Consider the following 27,645-nt stretch of genomic DNA (forward strand, 5'->3'; position numbering starts at 1 on the left):
TTAGGACTCGGTGACAGCTAAAAACTCCCGGTGTTTTAGAGATCAGCATAGCAGTTGTCTCAAAAGTGGAGTCTCCTATTAGCAGGATTGCGCAAATAACCTGAAAACACGCACACATGAACTTACAATGTACTGTAGCTCTGCTTGTTGTTTAGGTCTCCATTGCTAATAGATAGATAGATAGATAGATAGATACTTTATTGATCCTCAAGGGGAAATTCAAGGGTCTCAGTAGCATACAGACATAACACACAACATGCACTTACAGCAGAAATGGTAAACATAAGTATAAGTATAAACATATAACTAAACTCCACTGTACAATAAAGACAGTAGAAGATAAGAAAGATAAGAAAACTAACAAAACTAAATACTAAATACACTATATAAGTTAAATTAAGAAAGTCCAATGTGCTTGAGGGTGATCAAGCATAAGACGCTTGTAGTGACAGGGCCGGGACTGGTGAGGTGCTAAAGGGAGTGAGTGTCATGGTGAAGGTGCAAACAGTAGTCCAACCATAGTCCTTAGTTATGTGTGCCTGGCAAGGTGCTCAAGAGAGTGAGTGTCATGGTGAAGGTGCAAAAAGTAGTCCAACATTAGTCCAACAGTGCAACAGTGCAAGAGTAAGGTCTAGAGACCAGCATAAATAATATAGACAAATAGGAGAGTAAAGTATAATGTAGACAAGGTAAAATAAAAAACTATTTCAGTGCAAGAACAGGTTGAGGTAATAGGGTTATAGCCATTCATTCATTCAGTATTGTATCAGAAGCCTGACCGCAGCCATTGATCATGTGTGCTAATATAGCATGAAAAACAGTGTAGCAGTAAAACAGTAGTGAAAACATTAGGCTGTGTACATTAGTAAAACAGTAGTAAAACAGTAGTAAGCAGTAGTGGGCAGTCAGTGGGCAAACATGGACATGGAGAATAATGCCAGTAGCCTTTGTTCCTATCATTCACCACAATAGTTCCCACATCTCCAGCATTAGTTCCTGTAACTGACTACCTTAGTTTGTATATCTCAGAGATTGTGATATGCATTGACCTTGGGATGACCCTGATTGGAAAGGAGAGACACTCACAGCTCGAGGATGAGGATGACATCGCTCTTGTTCTCGAAGACGTCGTGCAGCGTGATGACGTTGGGGTGCTGAATCTCTTTGAGGATGCTGACCTCGCGCTCGATGTCGTCCTTGGAGACCCCGCGGCGGCTGGACTTGCTGCGCCGCTTCTTGATGAACTTGGCGGCGTACTCCACACCTGTGCTTTTCTTTCGGCATTTCCTCACCACCGCAAACTGACCGCTGCAGGAGAAGACAGGGGAGATAAATAACTGTTAGTCCAGTCACACACACACGCGCACACACACGCACACACACACACACACACACACACACACGCACACGCACACACACACACACACACGCACACGCACGCACTCACACACGCGCACACGCACGCATGCACACAAGCACACGTACACACGCACGCACCCGCACACACACACCCACACACACACACCCGCGTACACTATTTAAACGAAAAGCAAGATGTCTGGAGACCATAACCATCCTATGTTGATATAACCACCACACACAAACAAAAGTGCACACACATAATCATACACCTACACACAGGAAAAAAAAACTTGAAGGAGCCTTCACCTTGCATAACACACTCAGAGAAATCAAGCACCGCTCAGTCGCAGTATAAGAACACCTGCTGTCAGTCAAGACACTCATTAGCTAGTTACACGTTCAAAACCGACGTGACGCTAACTATGTCTGGCAGGAGTCACTGACAGCGGCCATTAAAAGTGCAAAAGCAGGAGCGGAAGTCAGGCTCTGGCTAACCAGCAGTGGCCTAGCAGCACGCACCGGGCAGTGTGACACGGGGCAGTCGGTACAGCACTGTGCCCCAACCTCATCTATCTAACGGTGCCAAGGACCTGCAGTGACCCAGGCTGCTCTAGCGTCGGACCATGTCATGTGTGACAAGTCCCTCCGCAGCTCTCAGTCACCCCATGGCTTGTTGCTGCGCTCATTCTCTGAGGGCCGTGCCGAGTTAGACGTGGGGTCCTGCTAGTGCTTGACCTTTTGGGGTGATTTTAGCCTTATGTGATGTGAAAGGGGTGTTGTGACTGCAGGGTGAACTGTAAATGTGTTGCCAGGGAACAGGCCAGTGGGCCAGCACTCATGTGTGCAAGTGTCCTCGGCTTTCTGGGAGCTCCCGAGGCTCTCCTCCCAGCTGGGGCTGGTTCATCATGCGTTGATGGTCATCAGTGGATGGACAACCCTGGCAGCACCGGTATGCCAATCTGGCAGTGCTGGAGTTGAGCTATCAGTCAACAAGGGCACTCTGGCAGGGCTCTGCAGACATGCTTGGCTCCTTGGCTTCGAGGGTTTGAGCAACACACACCCACACTGTCGCCACCGCTGTAGACTCAGTGCTTCTCATTCCTTCTCCTACTTCTGTTTTTTTTTTATTATATAAAACCTCACTTCCTCATAACAGTGTCCATGACCCAGGGAAGATGTATTGCTCCATCACAAACAAAGCATATTGTTGCTTATTGATGCAGCAGCAAGTTGCTAAGTATAGAAGTCACTGTGTACATGCTGACAAGAAAAAAAGTCAAGTGACAACTAAAGCAGATTTATCCACCTACAAGATCATAAATGTAGGGGACAACGTGACACATCAGCACGGCACACCACTTTGCAGAGGATGATTCTCATCATGACTTTCTGATAAGACAACAAAGTGCCATTTCGGTCCCTTGGAGGAGTGTTTTTCTCATGCTAATCGGAGTTACAGGGCCTTCATTCAGCCTCCCTCCCGCTCACCTTTTGTCAGTCAGGCACCAATCAGGCCCCGAGACATCCACACAGGCCATCTGCAGTCATATATATGGCCCTCGGAGCCTCTGCACAGACACAGGGGCCTGCATGCAAATGGAACACCAGGGGGGTGGTGAGAAAGAGACAGAGAAACAAACAGAGGGAAAGTGAGAGAGAGAGAGAGAGAGAGAGAGAGAGAGAGAGAGAGAGAGAGAGAGAGAGAGAGAGAGAGAGAGAGAGAGAGAGAGAGAGAGAGAGAGAGAGAGAGAGAGAGAGAGAGAGATGGCCAGTCTATGTGGTGGTGGTGGCCTACAAAAGCAATATAACTGGACACGCATCAGCATGGTTGGTTGCTCACCATCACACGTGTGCAGCAGCACTGTGCAGCGGAGCACTTCAACTCAAGGCCAAACGGACACAAGCAGCAAGAGCAATACATGCATGGTGCCCATTCGACATCACCTCGCTTTCAAAAAGTGGAGAGCTGTTAACAAACCACACAAAATCACTTGTGCAACACTGGGCCATTTCAATGGGCTGTGTGGTAGCAGTACAGGACCAGGCTGGTTAATTGATGCCAGAGCACGCAGGGGGGACTCAAAACAGGGCCTCTGGCACTCAGGCATATTGGAGCAGTTTGATCTGTGACAGCGCTAAATCAGTGGTGGGCATGGGTGCTTAGCTGTGCCTGTTTCCATGGTAGTGTTGGGTGAGAGGGAGTGTGTGTGTGTGTGTATGTCTGTGTATGTGTCTGTGTGTGTGTGCGTGCGTGCGTGTGTGTGTGTGTATAAATGTCTGTGTATTTGTGAGTATGTATGTGTGTGTGTGTATATGTGTGTGTGTTGGCAGTGCAGCTCCTCCCCCCCCTCTCTTGACCCCTGTGGAGATTCACAGCCCTATTATGCGCTGCTGGTGACATCACTCACGGCCTGGCTGGAGGGGGGTGCAAAAAGGGCCGTGACTGGACTTCTACGAGGCAGTGTGTGTGGACGAGCAAGAGAGAGAGACACATACACACACACACACGCTATTGTTTATTTTGTGTTCACGTGTTTACCCGCATTGCTGTATGTCTATTTTCTTTCTTTTGTCTTTCTACTGTGCTATCTAACACTGGCTTTGGCAACACTGTACCCAAAAAGTCATGCTAATGAAGCTTCTTTGAATTTGAATTTGAAAATTAGAAAGAAGAGAGAAGAGAGATGGCTAGAGAGAGGGACACAAAGTGATATGAGAATAAGAGAGGTAGAACAAGTTGGGTAGAGTAGTTGAGAGAAATGGGAACCATGAGATGGCAGGTTTTTAGCTGCAATTATGTGTATGATTGCGATCAAGTGCTACTTCCTTCCCACACAGACCCTGTGCTGCTAATCCTCACTTTACACCTTCTGGCTCCTTTCCCCTCTGTGGTTTGCAAAAGAGGCTGCTCTATTTGCTTATCATTCATACGTATCTTTTTCCATTCCTAACAATAGCTGACCAGCATACGCAGGTGCTGCATTATCAGCAATACGGTACAAAACTGAAGTTAAAGAACTTAAAGTTCATCTCCTGCTCTGGCCAGTGTAGCCACTGCTAATGCTACTACAATCCCACGTTTTTCCGGGAAGAATGGGGGGGGGGGGAAACGTCAGGAAATGCCACCAGTGAAGCGTTAAGGCCCCCACAGCCTCACATGACCTTGGCTCCATCTCCATGGCTTTACATTGTGTGCGGGGAGAAAAAAGGCACTACGCCCCTGCAAGGGCTGGGTAATCCCTGCGTGGGTTGGGTGGGGTGGGGCGGAGGGGGTGGTGTGAGGGTAGGGGCTCAGCATAATCAAGGCTTCCGCATTATCGTGACGGAGTTCAGCCACGACTCCCACCATTCATTCAGAGTAGAGGGGACCCAGACCTCACGGACACGGACCGGATTTGGGCCGGATACGGACCAGATATCCACTCACATGCCAGCGGCTATGCGTTTCATCTGGGTCATCTGAAATCACTCCAACACTCAAGCTCTCGTCTAATAGGGAGACTGAGCACACAGAGCAGACCGAGCACAGGGGGTGGCCAAGAGAAAGGGTTGTGTTTGCTTCCCCAAGGGAGAAGAAGATGGATCAGAGTTATCTCGGTAAGGGGCGAGGATCAAGCCTGTCAAGCCCCAATGATGCTAAAAAGTAGCAACAGAAAAAGAGAAGAAATCCCTTTCAGGTCGTCCCTTCACTGTGAGTTTGTAGCTTGTTTTTAGAAGCACATTTCAGACACACACAGAAGGAAACCCCTCCACAGCTGGTGGGATCCCTTTCCAGGGGAATCTCCACGTTCTGGCCTCCTGAACAAACACTGGGAGGATGCAGCCATGCACGCAGCCAAGCTAATTATGCATGACTTAATAAGCATCTGGAGACAGGAACCACAACAAAAAAACTCCTTATTTTTACTCACACCACCAGTTAACACAATCGGTTTTGTGTGTGTGTGCGCGCGTGTGTGCATGTGTGTGTGTATGGAGGTGGGTGGGTTGCTAGGTTGCTGTTTCTTTTTTTTTTTGGCTGCGCTTGTTTTCCTTTCCAGCCATGCTGATTCAAGGAATGAGATTCTCCTTAGTCACTCTATTCTTTGTGTGTGTTTGTGTGTTTGTGTGTGTGTGTGTGTGTGTGTGTGTGTGTGTGTGTGTGTCTTCTGCCCACAAGTCTGAAAGGGGCGTAATGGGTTGCATGGGAGTGGTGGGAAGCCATACTTCCCCCTTCCTTGTTGTTTTCCTTGTACCTATGAGAGGCCTACTTGAGGTCCTTGGGAAGGGACGAACTAAAACAAGACATTTGCATTACACAAACCAAGTGGGTGGAGAGAGACAGAGAGAGAAAGAGACGGGAGAGAGAGAGAAAGAGAGAGAGAAAGAGAGAGAGTGTTAGTGGTGTTGGTGTGTGCGTGTGTGTTTTGGTCTAACGCCACGGGGGCCAAGGTATTTATGGCTTTATGGCACCCATTCTCGGCCAAGATTCTATTACAGTGATCAACACACACTCAGACACACAGACACACACACAGCAGCTGTTTACATCCCAAACACTGAACCATACTTCAGGGGATGCTCCCATACTCTGGGATGAGGTGTGTGTGTGTGTGTGTGTGTGTGTGTGTGTGTGTGTGTGTGTGTGTGTGGGGGGAGGGGTTGGGGGGGGGGCTGGTCAGGCTTATCATTTTCACACACCTCCTCCCATAACGCACTGTAATGACACCAGAGTTAGCACCGGAACAATGAGCGTGGATGGAGAATTGGAACTTGGGCTCACGGTTCAGCCTGCTGCCAGCCGATACTATTATATGGTGGGCACAAGCAGTGCATGGCATGCCCAACATCTCTCTGGTCATCCTACTGGAGACTGCCCATGCCTTAAGAGCACTCTGGTGTGGTTCTTTATGTCTACGAAACTCCCCCTTGCTCGGTCTGAAGCTCTTTTCCTTTTTTTTGCATCTTCCGTCAAGGGTTTTCGCTGCTTCTTCACCGGCTCTGTCATTATACACACGTTTGCAACAATCGCTAGCGTTTTGTTAGCCTGCCTGTGCTGTAAACTGATCCTGCTTCGGTCGGCGGGTAGGATACACCGAACTTGCAAGTGGGATATTCTTTCTACAGGCAGTAGGGGCGGGCGAGAGAGCCTTCTTTCGCCCCGTAATGAGTAATTTAACCATATACCGACTTACGAAGATGATTAATTAACACGAAAAAGTTGCCTGGTGTCCCTTTAAAAAGGTTCATTTTTGTGAACCCTTCAATTATGTCAAAGACGTTGACAAATGACACATTTCTAAACCAAAAATGGTTAGCCACTGCACAGCAAAGACAAGACAGTACAAAATGCAAGACTAAAGCCTGGGGAGAAAGAAAAATACAAGGGATGTTTCAAGCAGCTCTTATACACATTTGAAGACTGTGGGGGCGGATCTGCAGGTAATTGCGAGCTGTCTGAACAAAAGCTTTTGTTAAGGCTGAGGCAATGGCAGGCTCTGCTGAAAGCCCCATCTCCGCTGGCAGTCAGATTCCCCACGGCCCTGTGAGCAGATAAGCACACAGGTGTTTCTGTCAGGAGGCCGAGGCCGAGGCGCACAAGAGCGGCCCTCGGGAACCATTCCGGCCCTGACCTGTCCTTAGGCTACCACATTCACAGAGACAGGATCCACTCAGCATATTGATAATATGATTTATTAATAGTATTATATGATGTATTAATATTATTATATTTAGATTCATGTCTGTGCATGCTTTGACAACACAGGAACTCGTCATGTCAATGGAGAAAGAAAGAAAGAAAGAAAGAAAGAAAGAAAGAAAGAAAGAAAGAAAGAAAGAAAGAAAGAAAGAGAGAGAGAGAGAGAGAGAGAGACTGCTTCCCAATAAAAATTCTAATTTTAATCTCGGGTGAGAGAGGTGCTTTGTACTACCTAACCATCACTAAGAGTATTACCCAGCAGCCTCTACTCTCGATGGCCATGTGCATTTAGAAGCAGGGAGATACGAGTGCTTAGAATGTGCAATAAACCCTCTGAGAAAGACACAGTTATCGCCACTGCTGGGCCCACAGTGCGCTCTTTAAAACCCGACTAGAGTGCCTCGCTTCACGCTCCCAGTTCCCAGTTTCCCTCCCACAGCGCAGTCAGCTGTACAGATGAAAGGGGAAGTGAGCTGCCTTCACAAGTCATCAGCAGGATCTTTGGTCAGATGTCATTGTCTAATCAAATGTGGACAAGCAAGTCGTTCAGCATGACGTGTGTGTGTGTGTGCATGACGTGTGTGTGTGTGTGTGTGTGTGTGTGTGTCTGTGTCTATGTAGGGGGGCATTTCCCACTGCTTTCAAATATTATTCTTCTTAATGCCACAGGACATCTCATCTCATCTTTCCTGGCTGTTAAAAAAGCACACAGTCTCTAGGTATTTAGATCAAACACCAAATTCTGCAAATCCCTTGAAATACAGTATGTATTGCCAAACAATTCTATAAGTCCCTTAGCATCATACAATGACAGTGCACAGTGACTCATGACTCACGGTAGCAAATGATCTGCTGGGATAAATATGCTTGTGGGTGAATCTGTGGTGAATGGTGGCTGGCTGTGAACGTATGTGTGTGCATGTGATGGAGGAGGTGTGTGACAGAATAAAATGCATATTTGTGTGTATGTTTATTATTATGACCGCCGCGCAGCAAAGCGGCGGTCATATAGGTTTAGTCAGATCTTTTTTTTTTCTTTTTCGCATGTCCAAATTTCCGTCAAGGATTCCCGGGAAACTGTAAGACCGGGGTACACGAAACTTGGTGGGCATGTAACCCCACATGGATAGCATGGAACCATCATTTTTCGTTTTGATCTGTAGCCCCCCCGCTGGACTGGACTCCCCGAAAGGAGGGTAGGGCAGACACAGTTTTCTGTGAATATCTCGAGAACCGTAGGGTTTAGGACAGGGGTGGGCAAACTGCGGCCCGCGGGCCGGATCCGGCCCGCCAAGCACTTTTATCCGGCCCGCCGAGCATTTCATTTAGTTATTTAGCTCGCTATTTTTTTCCTGCGATAGAGACGACATTGGTTAGCTTTACTGCAAAGTGCTTTTCACTCTCCTTAGATAACGTTTACAATGTCAATGTCAAAACATCATGTTAAATAGAGATAACATCATGTTAAACTAAGTTAACTCTTAGTTATCTCCTTTGCAGCAGATCTAACGTGAACTAGGGGTGTAACGGTTCATGTATTCGTATTGAACCGAAACGGTACGGGCGTCACGGTTCGGTGCATGAATTTACACGGAGAATACACGGTATAAAAATACATAAAACTCGTGTGCGGATTAATTAATGTCATGCGCAATTACTGTTAAGTAGCGAGAGTTACGGGAGTTCTTTAGCGACACCTAACGCTAATCTGTAGCCTCGCCTTAGCTCTGAAGCTCTGATTGGCGCCTATGTTTTTTTTTGTCAGGTCGTCGGTCGAGTCCGTCAGTCATTAGCAGCACTAAGGTTAGACCTACAAGAGTTAGAGGATCCGCTGGTCTCTTTAAGATCGCAAGTTTGAGAACTTCAGTTACAGTAACGTTAGTACAGGCGAAAGAGTGGTGGATAAGATGAAATTGTGTGTCGGCGTTGTTCAGCATTGGGTATGTGAGTGGAAAAAATGCTACACATATTCGAAGCCATCACCCAGATGATGTAGGCTACCAATCACTGAAACGAGGGGAAAGAAACTTCCCGTGCGCTTCAGCAGCCTTTGGATACACATACAAATAGGGCCAAAACCTATGGCTTAAATTAAATGATTTCGTAATGACAGAAAGCTATGTAAATCGCGTGGTAATTACCTTTAAGTTGGGGTAACTTGTAACTTCTCACACGAGGAGCTGGTAGTGTAAGTGCAGACAGTAAAATAAAGTGACAACGCTAACCAGGCTAATAAACAAACCATGCTACGGTGAGTTAACGTCAAAGGGCAAAGTCACGTGACTTCTAGTTGTAGTCTGTTTATGAAATGAAAGGAGCAATTTCGTTTTTAAAAAAAAGGCAAAATAGTGTGATATTTTCACAGTTAGTAGGCTAGATTATTACTTTACACACAATGAAAAATATTGAGGCAAATTGTAGACCCTTCCATATACAACTAAACACAGATGTTGAAGGTCTTGCTTAAGTGGATTTTTACAAATCATTTTCTATGTAATTTGCACTTTCAGAAATAAGAGATGCTGTAGGCCTATTTTCAGTTTTATAGCTGATTGTCTTATTTTGTTTACAAGTTACAGATTGAGTCTGGGCACTTATTGTACTGTTTAGCCTACATCTTACACACTTCAGACTGTTGCAGATAGCTCAGGGAAGAGACTGTATGACACTAGGTGGTACAGCCTGGGACATGTACAAAAAAAAATGCTTTCTGCATTTTTGTTTTGCTTTTCCCTCCATTGTACCGAACTCGTACCGAACCGTGATGTCCGAACCGAGGTATGAACCGAACCGTGACTTCTGTGTACCGTTACACCCCTAACGTGAACATTATGCAATCCATTTAATTGGGAACGCGTCTGCACTCACGAGAGGGAGAGAGAGCCGCAGGTTCCAGCTGGCTTGTGATTGTTGATAATTTATATCTCCTTCTTATAAGAAAGTTTTAAAAGGAAATCATGAAGGCAACAGTAGCTCCCACTACTGACCATTTAAAAACTGTGAGAGGGCCCAGCCGTAGGTACAGCACTAGCCATAGCGGAGCAGGCAGAATATAATTGAGAAATAAACGTGAATTAAAGCGACTGTCTTAAAGCAATAGTGCACAATTTATACATTTGTTAAACAGCATAAAATTAGCAGTATTGCAGTATTTTTAAGCAATTCATATTTTAAAGCAAATACTTTTCATACTAAATTATAGGCTATAAAAAATGTATTTTTTTATGCGTGTGTCGTGTGTGTGTGGGGGGGGGGGGTTGTTGTGCGGCCCGCTGGCCAATTTTCAAAACCCAATGTGGCCCTTGAGCCAAAAAGTTTGCCCACCCCTGGTTTAGGAGGACCATTTTTTTTTTGTATGTTGATCTCAAGGGGCCATGTCAACCCATTCCATAACCACTCATTTCATGTATAGCGTCACCTAGTTAAACACAAAAAAGTAAAAATGAGGTGTTGTAATCACAGGTATCTGTGACCTAACATAGTCAAAACTGCACGAAATTAGAAGTGTAGGATTATTATGATACCCTCTGAATGCACGCCAAGTTTCGTGGAATTCCGCTCATGGGGGGCCACACAATACATTAATTTATGTTCCTATACACCAACTGGCCTGTAGGTGGCCGGAGACAGTTTTCTGTGAATATCTCGAGAACCGTACGGCCTAGGAGGTCCACCTTTTTTTTGTATGTTGGTCTTAAGGGGGCATGTCAACCCATCCCATTACCACTTATTTCATGTATAGCGCCACCTAGTTAAAAATTAAAAAGCAAAAAATTAGGTGTTTTCATCACAATATCTCTGGCTGACATGGTCAAAACTGCACGAAATTGAAAGTGTAGGATCATTATGCATGCCAAGTTTCGTGAACTTTCGTTCATGGGGGGCCTTACAATAAAATAATTTATGTGTACATTTAGTGACCGTACACCAACAAGGATTCCCGAGACACTGAAAGACCGGGGTACACGAAACTTGGTGGGCATGTAACCCCACATGGATAGCATGGAACCATCATTTTTCGTTTTGATCTGTAGCCCCCCCGCTGGACTGGACCACCCGAAAGGAGGGTAGGGCAGACACAGTATTCTGTGAATATCTTGAGAACCGTAGGGCCTAGGATGACCAATTTTTTCCGTATGTTTGCCTCCAGGGGTCATCTTAACCCATTTCATGTGCACACATGTGCATAAAAAGATACACACGCACACACATACATTCACAGTAATCATACGTATGACACATACTCACACAGTAGACATATGTACACATGCATGCACATGCACAAACACAGGCACATACGCAGGCACACACACAAGCACGCACACACACACACCCACACACATAAACATGTACACGCACACATGCACACAAGAATTTCTCAGAATTATGAACAGGCAAGATGGGGGTGGGGTTGTATAAACTGAATTTTACATGTGAAATCTATGAACTAATCATGTTTTGGTACTTGTTGTCTAGCAGATACCAGTGAGAATTGAGTGTGGATAATGCAATTTAGTGAGACAGTTAGAATCATATAGGCCTTTCAGCGTGATTTATTTTTGTGGAAAAAATGTGCTGGACTGGGCGGCGGTCATATTTTGTACCGCTCTGCGGTACATCTAGTTTCTTTAATAGCTGACTGAACAGGGCATAGTGTGTGTGTGTGTGTTTATAGTGTGCATGTACATAATAGTATGTTAAGTGGTAGTGAAACACACCTTAGGTGACAGACACACAGGTCTTGAGTGTTGGGTGTTGAGGGAAGATCTTTCATTATATGGACAAAGTAGCCACACTTTTATTATTTATTGAAGACAGACGTTTCGGCAAACTGCCTTTATCAAGGTTCATTAGAGAAGGGAACCCTGTGAACCCGAAATGTCGTCCTTCAATATATAATAAAAGAGATGAGAGTTATTGAGCAGCTACTCTGTCCATATTTTGATGAGCTCCTGGCCAGCACCTCTACTTGGGTGTGCATTCCTCATGCTTACTTTTTCATGAGATCTTTCATTAGTAGAGACAGTGTCCACCCAAAAGCATCATCTCTAACACACACAGACACACACAAACACACACAGACACACACACGGCTGCTGTTCTGGGGTCGGGGTCTCAGTGAGAGTGGGGGCAAAGCAGCTGGGGGAGAAAGAGAGAGACATGGAAGGAGGGGGGAATAACCATCCTCCTAATCTTTGGCCTCAATCCTGCCATAATCCAGTACAAAGTATGACTGATGGGTGCATCAAACGCACTCTAATTCTGCCTAAAATGTCAGGATCCCTGACCCCTCCCACCCCACAAATATGTCACACCCGACAAAGACATACTACTGTGCACAGATTCCAAAAAAAGAAAACATTCACCTATTGACCAACTGGAAATTGTCCTAATAAAATATCAGTACAAGCGTTGATAATGTATTCTTGTCCACAGTGCAAACAGCCATCTCTTCAGTAATTAAATGTCCACAGGTCTGCGAGCCAAAGAAAAATATGAGCACTCATTACTACAGTGCTGCTTTTAATTGGGATAAAAATGCTGCGTCTGCCCAAACGGGGTCCATTTGGGGCCTTGAGACGTTGCATTTAGATTCAGGGGGTGTCCTCTCATCTCTCAATCTCCATTCAGTGCAGCCGGCTAGTTCATTCATGTGAGTAATTGAAAAATAGCGCAGAGTGATGGGGGTGGGTGTGTGTGTGTGTGGAGGGGGGGGGGGGGGGATGGGCAAAGACAAAAAAAATCCCACACAATTAAGCAAAGCCACACTGGTAGCCATGCAGGTTGGTTATGACATGCAGAAGCCCCCCCCCCCTCCCCCAAGATTCATAACGAGTAGGCACGCCACCTTTGTCCTGCAGCGCGGCTCAGATTACAGAGGCACCGGGTTCACGGCACACAACTGCCCCTGGCCAAAACAGGGGGAGGAGGAGGGGAGAGAAGAGAAGAGAGGAGAGGAAAAGAGAGAGAGTCCTTTCGCTCATCTGCACAGAATCCATGTTTACATCTCGCAGGAGAGCCGGAGTGCGATCTCACCTCGTGTGAGGGGCTGACGTCAGGGGGGGGGGGGGGGCGGCAAGAGAGAGAGTGAACGAGAGATGAGAAAATGAGCTGAGGAAAAGCCGGAGGAAAGGCTCCATGGGCCTCACACCACTGATGGAAGCTCACAGCCACTGCCAGGCACACTGGCTGGCTGGCTGGCTGGCTGCCGGTGAGGACTCTCAGCTAGGGCTCTGGAGCTGACCCAACCCAGCCAACGCTACAGAGGAGCAGGTGTGGACCTCCTACAGCCACCAGTTTCATCTGGTACATCCACAAATGTATCCCTGCTGCTGCTGCTCTGCCAAAATCAGCTGCCAGCCATTTTCATCTACAGTACTGATGCAATTATGGGCTTCTGCAAACTGCCTTGAGATAACGCTCATTGTTAACGGCACAATATAAATAAATAAAACTGAATTGAATTAAACTGAATAATGACAACAATAATACAATTAAACCTGGTACAAATTACACAGCATATGGGTCTAATATAATATGAATTGAATTAGAATCTGCAACAACCCAATGTTGTTATTATTGTTCTTGGAGTTGAGAATTACAGTTAATAACTCATCCAAGGGCCAACTAATCCATGGCCCTTTTTGTGTTGGTTGGCAACAGCTGTTACATACTGTATAATTTGGCCTACACCTCTGGCAAGGTTTAAAATCAAGGCGTTCCACCCCTCACTGTTATGCATTTTTGGGACGCAAACACTAGAGTATATTTCAGCGCTGCCCAGTTCAGTCCTGTGGTAATAATAACAGCTCCATGTAATCTCACTGCCTGTGTCTCGACCCCTGCAAGGTTCCGTGACAAAGCAGCTTTTGTACCGCCCTGCCATTGGCTCACCCTCCGATTCAAGGGGGCTGCCAGACTGTTTAAGTCTGCCACGGCATCGCTCCGCTTTCTATAGCCAGGGGGAGAAATATTACATTGCATTACACAGAGAGGTGCCCTATGCTGGGCTTATTTCATAGCCTAATCTGGCTTGATCTGTTAAACAAACAAAGGAGGATGGTTGGCATTAGGATGACAATGCCTTTCGTGAAATGTTACTTCTGCAGGAGGATATGCACTTTTCTCTTTTGCAAACAGAAGACACACCTAGGAGTCTCTCTCTCTAGGAGTCTCTTTCACACACACACACACACACACACACTCTGTGTGTCTCCCACTGCGCAGCTTGCTGTGATATTCTCCACAGTCTGACAGGAGTCATTAAAAGCAGGCACCCACCTCCTCCGGGAGTAGCTCCGTCTCTGGCAGAGATTCTCTCACAACTTTTCAAAGCCCAAACCCTGCTGATAAGCTGAGCAAATCTATGGGACCGTGGTGTGTAATGTGTATCAGTGAGGCTTGCTATCTGGCTGTAGATTTGTGTTGCCCTCTTTGGGCAGATAGGCCTGAGAGCAGGGCCTTGGGCATGATCTCATAGCCTAAGCAAAGATCTCTGCTCAAACAAAGTTCCCACTCAAACATTTTCTCACCAAATTCCAACTTGCGCTCTGGGAATGTTTGCCGAGTAATTATTACCATCTTACTCACACACATACACATACACACACAAAGCTCATGTTAGGCCTCTTTCACAATAGCTCTTAGGTTAATATGTTCAACTCAGTTCTTTTTTTTAAACTGACAGATGCCATTCAATAAAACAAACTAAATAAAGGCTTCCAAAGACAGATGGTGTGCATGTGTGCACTACATGTCAATATGCTCTTGTGCGTGTGTGTGTGTGTGTGTGTGTGTGTGAGTGTGAGTGTGTGTGTGAGAGAGAGAGGGAGCAGGGTCATATGAGGATCAATAAATACACAGAGCCAGATCAGTCAAACAGGCCCACTGGGAGACAGTGATCCAAACCAGCCTGGCTGTCCTGACAGGGCAAGGACTTCCTATTATGGAAACACCTTCTGCGTCATTTTCCAAATCTAACCTGCAATCCAATGTTTACATAAAAAGGTTGAAAAATGAATGAACAACATGCGTCTACCAATGTGTCAAAAGCCAGGGCCATGAGTCAGCTAACCTTGATGGTTATGGCCTGGACACTCAAGGGAAGTAAGCTTTGAAACAGGCAGAGTCAGTGCTTGGCTTGTAGGATGAAACTAAGAAGAGGGTTTGCACAGCGACTTTAACAAAATGGTGGCTTTTGTGTTGCAACAAAGTGTTTTGATTTCTTAAGACTGCACTGCACTGTTCCCTTGTGAACAAAACAAAACAAATCAGAAAAAAAAACAGTGAGCAGACCCGCTGGTAAACGCTGCTCTTTCAGTTCTTCCCACCACAAGCCCATTGTCTCTGAATATTTCCTGCACCTCAGATTCAGCTACTCAATTACAGTCACAAAAATAATTATTTCAGTCACGGACAGGAACTTAAGATGTAAAGAAAGTAATACAACGGCATATGAGATTTTATATGGATAATATGGAGAATTTTACGCTTGTTGAAGTTAAATCATTCTTGTTGGCCACCATACAGAGATTCAGAGTTTAAAGAAATTAACAACACAACACATTTTCAGCTTTGCATCTACAGTCCGGCTGTCCCATTCAGCTTGAATCCGCTACTTTTTTTCAGCAAGACAAATGCGGGCACACAACCCCAATCTGAGGCTGTTGTTTCTAAAGGTTACAACGAGCTGGAATGAGCACCACTGCTGGGGTCGGATGACAATACTGTGGGGCGAACTGATGGCTTTGTGTTCAGAGCAGGGATTTTCTTCCTCCCGGGCAAATTGAATTGTGTCGGCCGCACATGACCCGGCCTGATGGGTGCATTTGGGCGAGGCTGAGAGGCCGCCATGGCATCTGCATTCCGAAATAAATAATGAAATAAACAAACAAAAACGTTAATGAAAAAAAAAAAAACCTGCCCATTTCCCAAAATGTCCCCTCAACTGCCTCCTGGGCATCTACAACCCAGACAGAAAAACTGAAGTGCATTCACTTCTACAGGGGCTGCAGCTTGAGAGCTCTTTTGCGACATGACTGCACTAAATGTTTTTTAGTTTTTCATAATAACAAATCAGTGGTTTGAACTGAAAAGCCCATTGGCCATGCAACACATCATCAGCTAATTGAAAACTACACAACTTTGGCTTTGGACACAACCTTTCAATCTTGAAGCACTTCCCTTCACAGCTGCCTTGCTTAAATCCCTCGTAAGATTTTGTAAGATTCTCCTCTTGTTTTATGACACCATATTCCACCTCTTTTATTGTATTTCACACAATGCTTATCTCAGTTACGTCTAATTGGACTTTTAATTTATTATCTCGCCATGTTGTCTTTTTCAGAAACCCTTACCCAGCAGAATCATAATACTGTGGAACATTCCCACTCTACAACACATCTGCCGAGGCCGAATGCAACAGCACAAAGCAGAGCATGCATAAAGAAACCAAGAGTCGTGATGTGAGAACTGCCAAGTGGCAATCTAGAAAACAAACAGGCTTAGATTATGGGTTTAATAATAAACACACACACACACACACACACACACACACACACACGCACACGCACGCGCACACACGCACACGAACGCGCACACACACGCACACACACGCACACACATGCACACACATGCACACACAGGTGGGCACAGAACTGCAGGTCTTTAAAAAAGGGGTCCCTCCACGCACTTATTCAAATGTGCATAATTTTGCTTGGTAATGCCAATGTGAGTCAGTTTGTGTTTATTAGCTGAAAATGAATGTGGGTGGACAGTTCAGAGACATCTGAGCCCACTAATCTGGATCAGCCCGAAACCGCACACATTACGCAACGGCTCCACAATGGTGCCGCTAGCGTGCTGTGCCAGAGTAACCAAGGAAACAGCACTACCACGAGCCCAGATGCACTCCCAAGGTTTTAGCCAAGGATACTTGGGGGGCTTTGCAGAGTGGCGTCTGGGGTGTGTTCAGAAACACTAGGACTAAATTCTACTAATGCTTCTCCAAGGGTTGTTTATGTGTGTGTGCGTGTGTGTGTGTGTGTGTGTGTGTGCATGTATGTGCTGTGAAAGGAAACCAATACACAATATACTGTGTGTATATGTATGTGTAATACCTACACTGTTGAGTTCTGCTAAGACTCTCTAAGGCCTTGAGTATGCAGACAGGGCCTCCCGCTTCACCCCTCCTCCCTCACAGCCTGGGCTCCATAAGCATCAATTCCACTGCAATTACCAGAGCCTGACTTGCATTCATAGACTGAGCATTGCAGAAAATATGCTGGGGGGAGGGGCAGTGTTTTGGGTTGGGGGTAGTGGTGGTGGTGGTGTGGGGGGGGGGGGGTATAGTCTTTCAGACATGGACATTTTTTTAGCACGCTCTCTTCTTTCATGTTTGTTTTTCTCGCTCCAGGAAGTGGAACTGGCGGTCTCAGAGGACCACTGTGGGGTCAGAGGTCACGAGAGAGAATGCTAGTCTTTCATTTGCCTGCACCTCTTTATCAGAACTTGACGAAACTTGAGGTGTGTCTACCTCTGTGTGTGTGTGTGTGTGTGTGTGGGGTGTGTGTGTGGCACAACATTCTGCACAAACCAAGTTCCTAATGAGAAATTCACCTCTCCAGGCTGGAGAAAAAAGTGTGCGTTACTGTGAGTGTGTGTGGTTAACAAAACAGTGTGTTCACGGCATACTGAGAAGCTTAATTTTAGACACCTGCAGTCAAGTCATGTTTAGGTGTTTACTCTCCCTCTCGCCCAGCAACAGAGCGGCGCCATTGTAAAGCTGTCAGCGCACGTCTTGTTCCCCTCGCTCCCCGCTGTTTGAATCTCACTCATCTGTATGCATTGAAATCGCCCGAGCCTGTCCACCACAGCACAGGCCACACATAAATAATTAAGCCGGGGATTATAGAAATCAAAGATGCCACGCTTCAAGGAGAGAGAGAGAGGTACAACAGTACAGTACAATGTTTGAGTTTTTCTTCAATATCTAATGGTGGCATGTGGCATGTCATCAGTTGTAGGGGTGAACCTTTGCTTTCAACATTGGGGCCCAATCAGCCCCCGTCATGGTCTATAACAGTTTCATATGATTATTGGGGGGGCATTTACACCCAACCCCACAGCCCCGTCCCGCCCCGGTTCCATTCTTTATACCTGTGTATCATCACTGATTCAGTGTCCATTTGTCATATAATCAAATAAGTGTGACTAATGGCAGCAAACACAGGGAAAGAGTGTTCAGCAGTTTCCATCCCAGCTTCCTGTTCTGCCTGTCACACAGTCAATCAGGTCCCATTAGGTAAAGTGGGCCTAATAGACAGAGACCTAAGGCAAGCAGGTCCAACTGATATTAAGCATGTTCCACACACACACAAACAAATGAGCAGTCACACACACACACACACACACACACACAATAAATGGGTGGTTCTCGTAGCAACCGAGTGGGGGGAGGACAACCTGTGTGTGTGCGTCTCAAACAACCCCCTCCTGTGCATACCTTGTCCTATCTTGAAAGGGCCCCATGTGGACTGAAACTGACATTCACCTAGTTTCGTGCTGGACTGCTTGCTGTCAAAACATGCGGGCCCGTTGACAAGGAGGCCCTGTGGGCTGGTTTCATGGCATTTAGTTTTTCTGCTGACACTTTCCACTCCTTCACTGTCAACATAATGGGGACATTGCAGAATGTAAATATGGGTGACAAAAAAAAATCATTAACATTTATCATTGTTTGAAGTCATCCAAAAAAAAATGGCTGAGATGTGCATAATACGTAACTCAGAAACAAAAGTAGTGGTTTTGGAAAACCATGAACAGGAGTAAAAAAGCATGCACACATTATAAGGTGTGAATAAGAGTTATATAAAAGATAAAAAGCATGCCACTGTCAAGAAGACACTCTCAAATGAAGACCCCGGTAGGAAAACCATGACAAACGCTGTCTGCCGAGATCTTCGGTGCCACAGGAAAACATGCCTAACCGGGGAGAAAATACCCTGAAATCCTGCCCAGCCAAGAGCATGGCAGTAACCAGGCAACGACAGCGTGGCCAAGGTAGTGGCAGACAGCAGCGGAACAATGACACTTACAGCATATAGCTGTATAGCATATTCAAGAACCATCTCTTTATTTTTTTATCTCTCTCTCTCTCTCTCTCTCTCTCTTTCTCTCTTTATCTCCCTCTTGACAGATGAATTTTAATACCTTTGCCAGAGGGTGTTAGGCCCACCATCAGCGGCGCTGTGCTTGAATTGGTTTAAGAGGACAATAAATCGCATGGAGAGTAAGGAGCATCAATTGTGACCGTGTGTGTCAATGGTCGCCACAATACATCACTCTCTTGACACCTGCTGAGATGCTGGCTGACAGGCCGCATGAGCAATCAATCCTTTTCACTGCCAGCCTTTGTGTACGATGAATATAAAACCTCGCATCTTCAGCAATAAAACAGCCAAGGCGTAAATGTAACTCTGCTGTGGGCTAGGAGAACAACGTTGAGTGGCCATATCATCACCGATGACACGCATACGGACGACCCCTTGCCTGGCCAATATATGGCAATGTCAATTTGGAGAGGCTGTAGGGGAGGTGGGTGAAATGAGATGTCACGGCGGGAGCGGATTAGGTCTGACGGGGGGGGCGGGGGGGGGGACCTCCAGCACCGCTGTGGCTAAACATTTGATGATCTGAGCGCTGAACCAAGACGGGGGAAGAAATTACCGTTCGTCCTTGGCCATCAACTCTAATGATAATATTTGAGCCCGCTGTCTCAATTAAAAAAACAGGTGGGGTTGTTTCAGTAGAACGGCTGGTTTGTTTTGAAGTGCTGCAAATGACCTTTTTAACAGGTGAATGGAGAGAACATAGCAGACCAGTCCATGCATCTATGGGGGGGATGGAAGGGGGGTCAGTTATTGATCGTATTGACTGCTTTCCTACATGTGCGCACACACACACACACACACACACACACACACACACACAAACACACACACACACACACCACTGTTGAGTCATTAGTATAGTGTGTGTGTACACAAGAGGAGGCCAAGAGGGGAGACAGAGAGAGAGCTGAGAGGAGTTCAGTGCATGCCTGTCACTTATCTCCATCATTACTCAGGATAATCCACCTGAAGAACTGCAGAAGCAGCAAGAGGACTAAAAGAATAAAGCCACCACACTGCTTAGTCAGATTCCTGAGCACCCTTTAATTTATTGTAAGGAATGTGTGACAATGTACAATAGCGTGAGCACATAAAACCATGAGAAGGCCGCCAATAAATTGGTTTTATGATACTGACTGATATACAATTTACTGATAACATAGGATTATCTTAGATACACATCAATGACAACACAGGCTAAAGTTCTACTCATGCACTTCACACGGCAGTTTGTACAGCACAAATTGCCATACGTGCTTAAGGGGTCAACTCCTGCTTTACAGTGAAAAAATTCCTGGTTTTAAAGTGAAATTACTAATGGCCATTACTAATGCCCATTAGCATATTACGACAAATACTCCGTTTTGCACACAATGGTGATCGCATGACAGGACATCTTCCCTATGGCACCCACGCCTGACACTGGGCCTCTCACTGTATGGTCCAGCACCAGTTATGGGCCAACACACAAGCGAGAGGAGGGGTGGGTAGGCACGACACAACACCCCCCCTCACACACATGCACACACACACGCACACACGTCCCTCCACAACCCTCCCACCCCCTGCATCCCCAGCTCACGCCATCCTTTGTGGCCGGCGTTCCATTTGTCAGAGTGGAGCGCGGGCGCAGACAATGGCCGGCACCCTAGGCTTTGATTTCGGTGAGTTTCCCCTGCACGCCACAGCACCTCTGCTGCCCCGTCCCCCGTAAACACCCGCGCTGCTCTCTACCATCACAACACACGACACACGACAACTGGAGGTAAGGTGGGGTGTGTGTGTGTGTGTGTGTGTGTGTGTGTGTGTGTGCGCACAGAGGAGTGTGGTGGGGTGGGGGTGAGGGGGCATATTTTAAAAGGGACACCAAAAACAATGAAAAGACAGTGTTGGTGCCTGTGTATCAGTGTGTGTATGTATGTATGTATGTATGTATGTATGTATGTGTAAATTTGTGTATCCATGCGTTTGCAGTATACGTATATAAGTAAGTAAGTATATATACTCTTTTGATCCTGTGAGGGAAATTTGGTCTCTGCATTTATCCCAATCCGTGAATTAGTGAAAGACACTCAGCACACAGTGAACACACAGTGAGGTGAAGCACACACTAATCCCGACGCAGTGAGCTGCCTGCTACATCGGCACTCGGGAAGCAGTGAGGGGTTAGGTGCCTTGCCGTGGCGGTAGCTTCAGCCGTGCCTACTGGTCGGGGTTCGAACCGGCAACCCTCCGGTTATAAGTCCAAAGCGCTTACCAGTAGGCCACGGCTGCCCCAATATATGTGTATACAAACACAAGTAAGCATATGCTTCTATTTGTATGTATGTGTATGTGTGTGTGTGTGTGTGTGTGTGTGTGTGTGTGTGTGTGTGGGATACAATGGCCCTCTGTGTGGAAAGCAGTGGGGCTGCAGCCTACAGTAGTGCAGGTTGCTATAGTGAACCTAACCTTTGTACATGACCGCACCTCCCCTCCCCAACCCATCACTACCACCAACTAACAGCTTTGATGTAGTCTCTGCTGGAGACGGCTGTCTTCAATGTGACGTGTGTGTGTGATGCAGCGTGTGCCGCAGACAGACAGGATGACTCCACACAGAGAGGACCAGGAGGAAGAGGAGGGGGGGGAGGAGGAAGAGGAGGAGGAGGCGGAACGACCCTGGGCCACTGTCTTTTTCTCACCATTATCCTTGACTTGCTTAGATGGCCAGACAATGGGGCTTGTTTTTACTGTCTTACGTTCCATCGTGTCTTTCCTTGCCTTCACACACAGACAGACTGACATACAGACACACACACACAGACACACACACACACACACACACACACACACACACACAAAGCTCTCATCGATCTCATTAGGCACCACTCGAAGCTTAAAAGCTGAACTTTCTGCACAAGGCAAGCACTCCTGGTGTGGTCTCCCCATGTTAAGTTAAGCCATTACAGGGGATTTCTGGGCTTGAGCAACTTCAAACAGGGATGTTCATTAAAGCTACACGCCATTTTGACTTTGACAACACACTCAGATCACTCAAGGCTCCCGCTCTCATTTCTGTAATTGTACATGGATGGGGGGGGGGGGGGGGGGGGTTGACTGGCGTGTGGTTGGGGTGGGACAGCGGGGGTGGAGAAGTAGTTCTTCATCATGAGGAGTAGCTATCGTGACAGTTCGGTTCAGCAATCTAGAGTTTCTGCCCTCCTCCACACCCACACACACTGTATCGGGAAGGAAAATCTAGGTCACTCCCTCAGAAATGTGTTTTGCATTTTTTACGGGACGGTTCCTGGGCACATCCAAATCCAAAGTTTAGAGCGGGAATACGTTCCTGGAGAGCCAGGCTCTCTGAAAACAGTTCACCTCCAGCCAGCTCACACACTGACCCTGAATACTGTGGCATGCATTCGTATACACCCCCACCCACCCTCCTCAACTCATACCAGACCACTAGCCTACATTTTTGGGGGCTGAGCCATAGGGTGGAAAAGACTGCAGCAGTGCCGCCGCCTCCCCTCCCCCTGGGCCCCTCCCTCTCCCAATCCCAGCACCCACCGAGGAGACACAAAAGGGGAACCAATTAGGAGTGGGGACACTCTGCGAGCAACCAGTCTTCCTCGCAGCCTCAGAGACTCCTACTGACACTGTAACACAGATATCACTGCTGCTGAATGAGTGTGTGTGTGTGTGTGTGTGTGTGTGTGTGTGTGTGTGTGTGTGTGTGTGTGTGCGTGTGTGTGTGCCTGCGTGTGTCTCAGGGATGGAAATGAGCACCAGCCACCAGCGAAAGGCTGGTAAAATAAGAAAGCCGCTGAGAGATCTCAATATCATTATTTACTACGTAGTTGCTAGTGAATATGACCATTTATTTGCCAGTGGCTGGTACTGTAGATGTCCATATTTTAAAAAGTGCCTGTGCATGAGGGTGTATGTCTGTATGTTGTTTCTCCACGTTTTTTGATAATTTCACTAATGACCGGACCAGGCCTCCTCACCGGTTTCTTTAGCACTACCCAGGAATGTTAAATGAGGCGTGCTTCATGCAGACTCACTGAGTAAACATTTCTGCAAATGTCATCCACCTGCTGCCAGCTGACTGAAGAGGGCCCTCCTTGAACTGACTGCATATGTGTGTGTGTGTGTGTGTGTGTGTGTGTGTGTGTGCCCTCAAAACTAGGTCTGAGTGTGTTCAACTGCTGCACTGGCGTGTCATAATGACTTGCTTCTAGACAGCACAACCTTTTCCCCAGGACTATCAATCCAGTGTGTGGATGGCGTGTGGCACGAAAGGTATTTTAAAAAGCATTTTGAGGCCCTTTTCAATATCACGGCTGAAACCAGCGCAAATGTCAAATTCTGACTCCAAAGAGAAGAAAAAGAGCTAAGCAAAATGTCTGGAGAACTAGGTTTTCATCACAACACACACACACACACACACACACACACACACACACACACACAATTAAATCCCAAAATGACCCCTCTGTGCTGTTCTGTGGCAGTCAATCGTACTTGCCTTGCTGAGGGAAGGACGTTGTGGCGGTGCCAACGTGAACCAACAAGCCCCATTCAAATACCAGCCTCTATTATACCGACCACCCTTGCACCAGACCGGGGCAAAAATAAAGAGGGGCTCCTTTTTCTCCCTCTTCTCCCTCTCCGGGCCTGCTCGGGGCGCCCATCGAGTGGGGCTGTGTGTTTAACCCCCCATCCTGAGCAGCACACAAGCCTGCCTCTGATGTGGACCCATTAAATGCTTTCAGAGCTCCACAAGAGGCCGATTCAGTTTAGCCCCCCCCCCCCCCCCCCCAAACACAGGCTACACACACACACACACACAGATGTACAAGCCTGAATGTACACACAAACACATACACACAGAGATGTACAAGCCTAAAAGCATGCACGCACACACACACACACACACACGGCTTTGAAAAGAGATCACAAGAGAGGGCAAAAGAAGAGTTTAAGGGCTAAGAAATACCCCATTTCAAGACTTCAAGACAAAACACTAGGAGGGGGTGGGGGGTGGGGGGGGCACTGAAGGTGGCTGCTGAGAAAATGCTGGTACACCTTATAGGCAGGAGCTCAATGGCATCATCATCACAAACATCACTCTCTACATGTATTTATTTTGCTGAGCAATTTCCAACAAGTTTCCACTCAGTCACAAACAGACAGACAAGCATCCCTGTTCCACACAGACAGACTAAACACATAATTCCCTGAGAGCTCTGAACTAGCACTAGCTCTCAATAATCAAACACGGGAGACTCGTTTCTACTTTATACACCCAAAAAATGGGTCCAGCCTAGCTGAACCGACTAGCCTAATTAATGCTAATCCATTAAAGGTGTTGCCTGCAATGTACCAGACACATGGCTAATGTTCCCATTCATCATTATCCAAGGCCTGTGCTCCTGGTCACAGACTTAGGAGTGGTACATCCCCAGACCCGGCAGTGGTGACCTCATGACACACTTTTGTAGGCCAATGTGATCTATTTTTCTTCCCGAGCATCTTAAGATTCATGAGGAGTCATTGTGAGGAAAGACTGCGGGAAGGGTTGCGGGAAAAGACTGCGGGAAAAGACTGCTCTCTCTCTCTCTATCTCTCTCTACTCTCAAGATGAAACTCTCCAGAGGCACCATAATAATGTCAGAGGAAATCGACGCAGACGTGCCACAGATGCACTGGGGGGGAGATGCGCCGCCGACCCACCTCGGCAATCAAATGAGTTATGCCCAGTCAGTCTTGGCCTGTGTAATAGCCCTTGCTTTTTAATGAAAACACGCATGACTACAACCAGCGACTTCTCTCTCTCCGCTTGGATGGTTTCCTTTCCCATTCTGAGTGGGCAGGGCGCCAGTCCGAGACAAAGTCGGGGGTAGAATACTGACTGGTTGGAAGCTTTTTTTGGTCTCAAGTGTGTGAAAGAATTAGAAAACAGGTCACACTGGCTGAGTAAAACAAAACGAAAACAAAAGATCTGCTGGCTGATCTGCAGAGAAATAGTGTGAGTAGGGAGACTGTACTGAAATGAGATGGCATTAATGCACTTTGCATTTTCTTCTGACCTTCTGCTGAAATGTCTACAAAGAGGGAATAAAACACAAAAAGCTGATATATTTTACACAAGACTAGGAGAGTTCAATAATCAATAGTCAAATGATCAATATGCAAATGTCTGTCAATTACAGAACCAGGTGTCTATTGCATGATCAATCCTAATTTGAATACTCACACAGGGGACATCTCCATGCGTGAGCATTCAAACCATCCATTCCTACTCTACCAACAGTTCGCATCCCATCCCAAAGCGCAACTCAATCCACTTTATGTGCCAGTACTTCTCCATTACAACTCAAATTGAATGCAATGCTTCACAAACTAGTGACTGGTGCATACAGACAGACAGATAGACAGATAGACAGACACAGTGGAGCAGCTTGCCTTTATCCCATGCTTATTTGAGAGACAAAGAGTCATACAATCAATTTAAAGCAATTGACATGCAGGGCATGACAAAATCCCTGGGATACATTTAGGAAGCACTTTGTGGTTAGAAATACCCCAAATCACGGTGCGCTCATATTTCTCTCTAGGTAACACAATCCAGCTCACTGTTAAATCCTGTGAGACATGTGTGCATCCTATTGGCATACAATCAGACAAGTAGGCTATACGCAGTTCCATATTATTTCAAAAGCAGACCAGTCTGATTAAGTTTGATTTTCACCAATGAGAGAGCGGTTTGGGCACACAGAAAACGCCTCCCACACAACCGAAATACGAAGATGTCCAGAGCACTTGTGTAAAGCAACTGCTCCCATGCGCGCTCTATACAGGGAACATGTCTAATGATGGATCGACCACAGACACATACGAAGATTACTCTCCAAAGGTTTAATAAACATGAGGGGAAACTTGTCATGGCAACCCAAATTAGTCACATCAATCATGTCTGCACGCATTCTTTATCAGAACCTATTTAAGCTGCACATAGCTACGACAAAGTGCCCAGGATCGCTTTCTTCTATGCCAATGGCTGTGAGTACAGACTTGAGAAACACATAAATACAGATACCAATGATAACTGATAATCGATCAGTTTAAATGCTTCGTATAATTTCACTACTCTAAGTCAGCAGCCATCCATAACCAATTGAAGTCTATGTGCGCTACTCGCGTAGCCCCTTCTGCACCCCAGAATCCACACACCACACCCCGCTTCCGTCGCCAGCTAAACCAACCAAAAATGACTTAATAGTCACTTACCTTCCGAGTTCTTCTCCTATATTGTACTGGTCCTCTACATTCTCTTGTTTAAAGACGGTCATGGTGATGGGCGCTTCCTGCTCCCCGGGATTCCCAAATCAGCGCCCCCGCTTTCAGCAACCCATCTCTGTCAACCTCTTGACAGTTTACGTCGGACCCCTCTCATGTTTGCTCTACAAAAGAGAACAAAGGCATGGGCGTTATATGCTGAACTCTGTAAAAATGGGATTTCAACTACGCTACGCATATGTTCACGCAAAAAGCAACGTTTGTTGTTAGCTTTAGTTGTGCACTTCGAGGCTGGTTTAGTAAAGAAGAAGCCGGGTAGAACGCACTTCAGGAGAGCCTCGTTCACAACCACACTCCCACTCAGTTACTCTGCAAATAGATATCTTAACTGAAGAATGAATCAAAAGGCTTTACGGCATCGAACCGTGTTCAAAGTTGACATAGTGTACACTTTCTAAATGTATAGTGTATCAAAAGCCCAACAGGGTCATAAACAAGCAATACAGCTGAAGGTTTGGCGTTGCCTAGAGAACACGGACTCTAACGTAAGGCTCAGCTCTTTGTGCAATGTCCGGTTATAATTACTAACAGAGCAGGTGCGTAGCCCATCAAAATATTTTAATATATTCGCCAAAAGGTTAACACTGTTCAGGAAAAAAGGAATTCACAAAAGATAGAACAAACCTGAAGCGGAATCGACACCGTTCTTCAGTTCCTTTGGCACAAGCCTACGTTGTCGCTCTCTCTAGGGATACAAATGAGCAATATAAAATTCAAAAGTACCTCCTCTTTCTCCCTGCAGACGTCCTTGTCCAGATGGCAGGTGAACTCCAGTGTAAAGCGACAGAAGCAACGACCGTTTCGTATGCCACATGAAAGTAAAATGTTACAGGAAATGGGTGTATTGTAACAATGTAGCCCTACTACTATTGGTGAGTGCGTTAATGTGTGTGCCGCCTTGTGTGTGTGCGTGTTGACGAATGTGTAATGCAACACCAGTGGCGAAATGTTTCCGTCTCAAGGAGGCAGTATAGAGTTGATTGTCGATAGGATGTCTTTCCCATGCAGAAAGATTTTAAGGTAACCATCAGCATGAACACACGAAATAGTAGTGAGTAAAGCTCTGGTGTTCCTTGTTTTCCT

General features: G+C 46.3%; 1 protein-coding gene across 2 annotated transcripts in view; it reads right to left on the reverse strand.

Annotated features, from left to right (window-relative positions):
* Positions 1 to 27,433, reverse strand: part of dapk1 (death-associated protein kinase 1) — a 64,238-nt gene extending 36,805 nt beyond the window's left edge. Inside the window, exons 1-3 of one of the 2 annotated variants that reach the window (XM_076270655.1) lie at positions 27,286 to 27,433; positions 26,494 to 26,666; positions 1,087 to 1,308 (exon numbers count right to left, since the gene is read on the reverse strand). In XM_076270655.1, the coding sequence (XP_076126770.1) occupies positions 1,087 to 1,308; positions 26,494 to 26,555 (284 nt within the window). In that variant the 5' untranslated portion in view covers positions 26,556 to 26,666; positions 27,286 to 27,433. Of the gene's footprint in view, positions 1 to 1,086; positions 1,309 to 26,493; positions 26,667 to 27,186 lie in introns of both variants that reach the window. The other variant, XM_076270654.1, reaches the window with a different exon arrangement.
* Positions 27,434 to 27,645: the final 212 nt, after the last annotated feature.

Source organism: Alosa pseudoharengus, unplaced genomic scaffold (assembly GCF_046254945.1).
Source record: "Alosa pseudoharengus isolate Yale_2024_CS ecotype anadromous, Long Island Sound unplaced genomic scaffold, YU_APseudo_1.1 YU_APseudo_1.1_scf_6, whole genome shotgun sequence".
Classification (NCBI taxonomy): domain Eukaryota; kingdom Metazoa; phylum Chordata; class Actinopteri; order Clupeiformes; family Clupeidae; genus Alosa; species Alosa pseudoharengus.